This window comes from Sebastes umbrosus, chromosome 14 (assembly GCF_015220745.1).
Source record: "Sebastes umbrosus isolate fSebUmb1 chromosome 14, fSebUmb1.pri, whole genome shotgun sequence".
In the NCBI taxonomy this organism is placed as follows: domain Eukaryota; kingdom Metazoa; phylum Chordata; class Actinopteri; order Perciformes; family Sebastidae; genus Sebastes; species Sebastes umbrosus.
This window is the reverse complement of record NC_051282.1, coordinates 21,107,916-21,116,277: the sequence shown is the minus strand read 5'-3', so window position 1 is coordinate 21,116,277 and position 8,362 is coordinate 21,107,916. Positions and strand designations below refer to the sequence as shown.

Here is an 8,362-nt window from a genome sequence, read left to right as displayed (position 1 = left end):
AAATGAGAAATACTGTAAACTGTAAATAATACAATATGGCTCTTACAGCTTTACCATGTAAACAGCATTTTCATGTTGTAGTTTACATGAGTGAATCTGATTTTAGCTTTTTCATATACTATTGGGTATTGTAAAGTTAGTAGTAACTAAAGCTGTCAAATAAGTCTATAAAATATTTCCCTCTGAAATGTACGATAGTGGCATACATGGTAGTCTACATGAGTCAGAACCCTTTACATCCTGCAAGTGAGGAGGAAGGTTTATAACAAGCTGCCATTACAAAAGCAATGCATCAAATGGTGTAATATATAACAGAGCTCTGACAGAGCCATTTTGCCTGCTCATGGCTACTCTTACTTTTATACTTAAGCTACTTATGTATTTTTACAGAGTAGTATTACTTTTACTTATGTAAAGGATTTGAATACCTTTCCTTTACCTATCACTACCAACTAACAAAACACAGAAACCCACCATAAACAATTAATGGAGAACATGGATAGTTGATCCTGAAAATAGGTGCAGCTCTCCTGCAAACCTAGAAAGACCATTAGACTAACCGGAGTGCTTAAATTGTTCATGAGACCAGAATGTAAACTGCAACAGCTTAACCTCAGTTGAACAGATTTGACAGCTGATACTCGTCTACTTTGTATTCAAAAGTCTCATCCACCCCCAAAAGTGACATGCTTTATGACTCAGCTCTTACTCATGTGCAAGTCCTTTTGTCCATATTTAATGAGCTCCAATGTGTTCAGCAAATGTCAACCAATATGTGAAGCCAAAGCAAGCACAATAGATAGATGCTGGAGGAGAGCAGCTGTTTGACTCTGCCTACAATGAGATGTGTCTTTGCATTGCAATGAAATGAGACTGAGCAAACAAGTCTCTTAGTCCTGGAGATGATACCTCTCCAGCAGCTGCTACTGATGGGCAGACCTCCAGTACTGTTCATCTAAACACTCAAATGAAGGTCAAACAACATTAAGATGCCACTGTGATCAAAATGTAAATCATTTTATTGGGTCAACAAATGTCATGTTACAAAATAAGCATTTCAATTAAGACTTGTCTTCAAGAGCTGGAATTCAATCTTGGAAATTCTCAAAAGCTTGACATCTTCATCAATGTGTCAAGTTACATTCAAATAATTACTTTCAAATATCTTAATGTATGGCAGCTACATTAAACTCAACCAAAGAGACCCAATTTCTCAAAAGTTAAAGAAAAACAGTCCAACTTAAACTGCACAGATTTCAGGAAGTTCAAACTTAACAGTCAAAATGTGCTGCTGGACTACATGGATTTTTATTTAACCTTTTAGTGGTGCGACCTCAGGCTTCTCCTCTAAAATGCGAGGCTGTTTGATACCAAACAGATTGCGCAGGTTGACTTCTGGGTCAACATAATGAGGGATCTTGCGTTCATTGAAGAGGCCCGCGAGGTTGGTTTCCACTTTGGCGCGTCGGGAGATCCGCATGCGCAGGGCGAAGAGGCCGCGCAAGTTTTCCTCCACAGCGGGCAGATGGTGTCCATCCAGACGCTTCTGCCAGGACTTCTTAGGCCGCTGACGTTTCTGTTGGGAAAGATAAAACAATTTAGGAAGAGAAGCTTTGGAAGTTAGATGCCACCTATATCGTTCGAAAACAGAAATTTGATATGCCTGGACGTCATGTAAGCCTCTCGACTCTCTCAAGCTTCAGTTGGCCAGAAGAACAGAGAAGTCGAATATCAACGGCTTTAAAGAGAAATCCAAAATCAATAGTCCCCCTGGCCAGATAGCTTTAGAGCTCACTGCTGTGTGATGCTTTAGTCCACACACTTGCACTGTTGGATATACGGACGTCAGACTTACCTTCAGAATGGTGGCGCTCGGGTCATGGCGCAGCAGGTGTCTGGTCATACTCTCCTGTGTAATAGAACAAAGCATTGTCAGAAATTGTATTTATTTTCTTGGCTTAACAGTGTCAGAGTTGGAATACTAATACTGTTTATTAAAATGGCAAATCTGCATGACACAAATTACTCATGGGAATTTAAGATCTTTGAATGCAAAGAAAAACATTTCTGATATTCTCACAAGGACCAGTAATGGAAGACATGTTACTTACCCGCATAGCAAACATGCGCGGGCAGTCGGGGAAGGAGCATCTGTATTTGAGGAGCTCGAGGTGCACCTTGCGGATGTGGTGCTGCAGGTTAAAGGTCGTGGAGAAGTAGGCCTGGCAGTCGTCCCTGGGACAAACCAGCACGGGCTTATGGGACGCGTGGATCCGTTTGTGCCTCCGCAGAGCGTCCGCTTTCTTAAACACCTTCTTACACACTTGGCATGTGAACGTGACTGCAACGCATTTTAAAAATATGTGAAAAACAAGATTTGGGATAGATAAGACCTTTGTACTATAACCACAACATGTTTACCTGGATGTTTGGCCATGTGCTTCTGAAGTTTTCCCCAGGTGTGCTCCAACACCTGGCAGTTAGCATGAGGGCAGCAGTAACCTGCGGGGACCAAACAAGGCCGGTGAGTATCAGGAAATCAAAGGATTGTCACCAGTTGGCTCTCTTTGAGGAACCATATACCATACATGTGTCCTGAAAGATGCTAAAAAAAAAGGTTACATGCAAATGCAGCCACAACCCCTTTTTAATTAAAATCATTTTAACGGGGATGGAAGATGAAAGGACCCCCCCCCACTAAGATTGAAATAGACCAACCTGCATGCGTCTTCTCATGGGCTTTGCGGGCAATATGGGAGTCAAACGTGGCAACGCATCCGTCCTTCGAACATCTATGTGCCCCAGCGGGGACGGGCAGAGGTAAAAATAAATTTAACTAAGTCAACTGGGACCACACCCTCTCAGCCTGTAACCAAGCATTTATCTCTGCTAGAGCTATGTACTCAAGGCATCAAAGATCTGATTAATTAAAATGGCAAGTGCATAATCCTTAACAGGCTCAAGGTCTCGGGCATTTCATTAACTCACCAGGACACAGAGTCTGGTTTTATACCACAACAATGTAATGATGTACTACAGACATACTTGGACTTAGCAGGCACTCCATGCTCCTGGACGTGCAGTTTAAACACTCTGCGTTTTTTGAAGGTCAATGAGCAGTTTGGCTGGTTACACTGTGGAGGGGGAACAATTCAAGAGGTTAAAAATGACACAAAAGACTTGAAAACTGACTATCCTCCTGGGAACCAAGTTAAAAAAAAGTGTCTTCCAATTACTACTTTTTTGTGATTTCCTTCCTATTTAGAGTTAAAGGAAAATCTTAACAATTTAGGCTTGTTAAACTTGATTTGTATTGTCCACTGTAGTGGACTACAGGACTATTTCAGTGTGAAAAGAATTTTTTTTTTTTACAGATTATGGCTGTATAGTGATATTAAACCAATTATACATTCAAATTGATTAAAAAAACAACAACATGCCATATCACTGGAAAGCCCAGGCTGTCCTCTTTACAATACACCAGGGGTTGATAGAGTAGGTCAAAAGAGTAAGAGGATATGCATGTGGACAAAATGTCCACTACAGAGGACACATGTCAATGGGCTGGGTCTCAGGAGGCTATATAACATTAAGAGCAGTGATTTTTAACAGGATGCTGTTATAACGTGGCTCTTTAGTGCCATCTCGTGGATGCATTTGTGTACTAAAACAAACCTTGAAATACTTGTTTTTGTCTCCGTGGGCGTAGCGCACATGTCTCTTCAGCTTTCCTGCGTGGATGAAACTCTGCGTGCAGGTTGCAAATTTGCATCTGCAGAAAAAGCAAAAAATGAATGATGTCGTATAGTTGTGGTTGTGAGGAGCAACAGTAGGACTTGTTGTGACTTACTGGAATTGCTTCACCCCTCTGTGCTGAAGCACGTGGCGCTTCAGGTGGGATTTTCTCGAGAAACGTCGATCACAGCCAGTGATGGTGCAGAGACACGGACGCTGTGGACATTTTGGGAACTAGTTTAACTACAACTTCAAGTAGGCCTGTGTTATATACACGTTTAAAATGGTTAACCCAGGGGTCAGCAACCTTTACTATCAAAAGAGCCATTTTAGGCAAAAAAATAAATAAAAAATCTGTCTGGAGCCACAAAACATTTGATTATTGTGATGAAGGTAACAGTTTATAGTCTAAGTATATAGTATATTAGTCTAATGCAGTGACGGACAAAGATTGGGGGCCACATTGAGGGGGGAAAAAGTCATAATATTACAAGAATAAAGTCATAACTTTACGAGAAAAAAAGAAAATAACACGTAAAATTATTACTTTATAATATGACTTTATTCTCATAATACCACGACTTTTTTCACGTAAACCTACGTCTTTATTTTCGTAATATTAGGACTTTATTCTCGAAATCTCAGATTTATTTTATTCCTCAGTATGGCCCTAATACTACCATAGACCTACAACAATGATAAATAAAAATGAAAATGTAAAAAAAAAAAAAAAAACAGTTATTCATTTCCATGTTTTTAAATCCACAGGGAGCCACTGGAGAGGAGCTAAAGAGCCACATGTTGCTGACCCCTGGGTTAACCAAACGGTGTCCTTATTTAAGAAATGCTGATCAAGTCTATGCAGTATATCATTTCTCCTCACCGCTCCGGTGTGCACCGTCTCGTGCTCTTTCAGTCTCCACTGTCTCGTGAAAGTCGCTCCACAGTCCACGTGGGCGCAGTTGAACAGCTGCAGCCTCGGACCACCGACAGCTTTCTCCTCGGGAACACCATTCATCTTTCCTCGATATCTATCTGAACACTTCTCCAAAAAAGAAAAGTATCTAATGGAAAGGCCGCCGCTAATGTCTGCCTGTCTTATAGCCTCCTGGAGGAAGTTAATTGGTTGATTGGCAGCGTGGGGTCACCAGAGTTCAACTGACTTTGTAACCTCGAGATGGAAAGCTGAAACTCATTAACCTTAATTGCTCTGCTAAGCGCAGCTGTGTGCAAACACACGTGAAACACGGGCAAGCCAACACATGTGCAACTACTCAATTAGATGGTACTTTTTTTTGTGCAATGATGCACAGTAAAGTAAGGTAGTTTACAGGAGAAATGATGAAGCAATCTGCCAAGGGTTTTGCTATTAACATTATAAATGATGAATCAAAACTGATTTTCATTTTTACATTCCTCCCTTTTTCCATAATTTATACTTAAAACCTAATAAATCAGCTTTAGATACAAGTAGGGAGGGATTTAAGGACAACAAGTCGGCAACCACTGGCCGAAGTCAACATAGAAACAGGACTTCCAGCTAAATGTAATAATAAAACTCTTCTAAAGAATAGGAGTATCCACCTATGACAGACCTTACTAACACGTCACACTGGAAATACTTAAAATAACAGCTTTGTGGCAGCCATATTCTCCAGTCTTAATAAAATCATACCTGACCTTAAGACTATAATGGGAAATCTATTTTCAAAAGTGATTTCAGATTTGTCCTTCCTCTGGCTGACTTGTTGCAGTGTGATACAGCTAATCGTACAGTAGAGAGCAGTGTGTCTCTGTCTTACGAGGCTCTGGCATTTAGGTTGACTGTTACTCTGTTCTCATTTTGTTTAATAATAGATACACCGATCAGCCATAACATTATGACAGCATGGGCACCCTGACCGGTATGCGGCTAGACAGCTCCATACGCAACAAACTACGATGCACTGTGTGTTCTGACACTTTTCTTTCGGAACCAGCATGAACTTTTTCAGCAATTTGAGCTACAGTAGCTCTTCTATTGGATCAGACAACAAGGGACACCTTCGCTCCCCATGTGCATCAATGGGCCTCGGGTCAGACCCTGTCGCCGGTTCACCGGTTTTCCTTCCTTGGACCACTTTTGGTAGGTCCTGACCACTGCAGACCGGGAACATCCCACAAGAGCTGCAGTTTTGGAGATGCTCTGACCCAGTCATCTAGCTGTCACAATTTGGCCCTTGTCAAAGTCACTCACATCCTTACACTCACATCCATTTTTTCTGCTTCCAACACAAAGTTGAAAGTTCAAAATTTTCACTTGCTGTCTAATATATCCCACCCACTGCCAGGTGCCATTGTAACAAGATAATCAATGTTATTCACTTCACCTGTCAGTGGTCTTAATGTTATGGCTGATCGGTGTATAAGTCCCTCTGTGTCTCCCCTCAGTCTGCAGCAAATAGCCTGTTACATAGTGTCTCTGCGTAATTTTAAATGTAGGATTTAGTAGGGAAATGGGGACTTCCCTTGTGTCTTTCTCATGTGAAGTCAAAGATACTGTAGTACAGATGTCAAACCTCGGTTACCAAAGATTTTGTGTGAGGAACAGACATCTGAGAAGACTTTCTGGCAATAACTGCTGTACATGGTGAAAGTTAGTTGATTAAAGTCGTCATTATACATTCCTCATTTTTTTAAGCCCTCTTCAGGGTCCTTTTGAATCCCCTTAGAGCCCACTCATACTAATAACTATTATGTCCAAGTGAAGCACAGTAGGGCTGTAACTAATGGTTGTTTTCATCGTTGATTAATCGGTCTATTATTTTCTTGATTAGTTGTTTGGTCTATAAAATGGTGAAAAATGTCAGTCCGTGTTTCCCAAAGCCCAAGATGATTTCCTCGAATGTCTTGTTTTGTCCACAACTCAAAGATATTCAGTTTACTGTCGTAGAGGAGTAAAGAAACCAGAAAATATCCATATTTAAGAAGCTGAAATCAGAGAATTTTGACTTTTTTTTCTTAAAAAATTACTCAAACCGATTAATTGATTATCAAAATAGTTTGCAATTAATTTAATAGTTGACAACTAATCGATTAATTGTTGCAGCTCTAAAGCACAGCAGCATACTCTCTGCTCCTGACTCTTCGCAGTTCTCTTTGCAGTTTTTGTTACTCAGCTGTACCGCTGATGAATACTTAATTTACTGCCTCAGCACTGTATGATCAGATGGTTATCAGATGAAACTCACTAAAAGGTGTAGCAGTGGTAATGGTGACGTGGTTTGAGTTCAGATTAACAGGCCATGCTGAGCTGAGTTGATGTCCGTCAGCAGCCTTCGGGACAGGACGAGCATATATTTGGCCCTTGATGCTGCACTACTCCTCCTGCTGCTCCACCCTCCATCTTTTTCCCCACTATCTCTTGATCCCAGTTAGTCTCAAAGGGGGGTATGATTAAAAATTCAGAGGGGGCTGTCAGTGCACAGTGTTCCTCCATTAGTGGGATGTGTTGCAGGATGGCTGCAGGAAGACTTAAACTGCATCTAGGTAGCAAACCCTGCAGGTCACAGGGCTGAGATTGCAACACATAGAGCACTGCAGTTTCAGTGTTTGATTTATGGTTCCTAATAAGAAGCCAGTTAATTGTATGCTGGTACACTGTCTTTTGGACGTATACAATTGAATTCATAAATCACACAGGAGCTGTCATGTTTACCTCTGTCTCTACTGTATTACTAAATGTGTTGCCGGTGGTAATATGTTTATATTCATCATGTTTTGGAGTATTTTTGGAATACTTACCATTTTAATAGGGATATTTATAGTGTTACAGCAGAGAATGACAGGGACTTGTAAGTGAAACAGCAGAATTATAGTCTTGATTGTAAACACATGAATGACAAAATATCCTAAACTGTTTGAGTTGGTTACCTTAGAACATGAGGGATATGAGATTCATGACGATAAGGCCTCTGATGTATAGTAACTAGGGCTGTCAAAGTTAACGCGTTAATGTACATTTCTTTAAACGCCGCTAATTTCTTTAACGCATTAACTCAACTTATGATTTTTTAAATTGTAGCGGGTTCAGTCTTAAAGCTAGAGTAACTATACTGGTATATGAAACTAGAAAACCTGAGGGATCCATTGGTACTAACCATGTCATACTAGCTGGTCGCGAAGGAGGTTGCACCAAACTTGCGTAAATTTGGCGAGGAAAAACTGGCATGACCGTTTTCAAAGGGGCCCCTTGACCTCTGACCTCAACATAATGTACTGTTCTCTGGGTACCCACGAGTCTCCCCTTTACAGACATGCCCACTTTATGATAATCACAAGCAGTTTTGGGACAAGTCATAGTCAAGTCAGCACACTGACAGCTGTTGTTGCCTGTTGGGCTGCAGTTTGCCATCTTATGATTTGAGCATATGTCTGAACAACGTGAGACTACGCTGTTCATACTCCCTGTGGACACGTACCATCAGACTCCAACACAAACTACACGGAAGCACCAGAAACCGCAAAGTTATATCTAGTGAAGCCCGTCTGTTAAACAATGCTGGCGGCGGTCGTAGTACGCGGGGGAGACCGTAGCTTTGGTCTCCAGGGCCGGAGTCTCTGCTGTACTCTGCTCCTCTGCTCCTCT

General features: G+C 41.2%; 1 protein-coding gene across 1 annotated transcript; it reads right to left on the bottom strand.

The window, feature by feature from the left end:
- Nucleotides 1–993: 993 nt before the first annotated feature.
- Nucleotides 994–4,890, bottom strand: si:dkey-208k4.2 (uncharacterized protein LOC570186 homolog). The gene is made up of 9 exons (XM_037791178.1): nt 4,619–4,890; nt 3,851–3,951; nt 3,676–3,772; nt 3,046–3,134; nt 2,719–2,792; nt 2,422–2,502; nt 2,112–2,341; nt 1,856–1,909; nt 994–1,576 (listed from the first exon to the last, which is right to left on the bottom strand). Exons 1-9 carry the CDS (start codon nt 4,751–4,753, stop codon nt 1,313–1,315), a joined length of 1,125 nt encoding a protein of 374 aa, XP_037647106.1. The 5' UTR covers nt 4,754–4,890; the 3' UTR covers nt 994–1,312.
- Nucleotides 4,891–8,362: the final 3,472 nt, after the last annotated feature.

Excerpts from the sequence above, each read along its gene's own strand:
- si:dkey-208k4.2 (XM_037791178.1), bottom strand. The coding sequence starts at position 4,753 with ATGAATGGTGTTCCCGAGGAGAAAGCTGTCGGTGGTCCGAGGCTGCAG. Across the intron at positions 3,773-3,850 it reads AGAGGGGTGAAGCAATTCCA|ATGCAAATTTGCAACCTGCA; the intron begins GTAAGTCACAAC and ends CTTTTTCTGCAG. Across the intron at positions 2,503-2,718 it reads CCATGAGAAGACGCATGCAG|GTTACTGCTGCCCTCATGCT; the intron begins GTTGGTCTATTT and ends TGGTCCCCGCAG.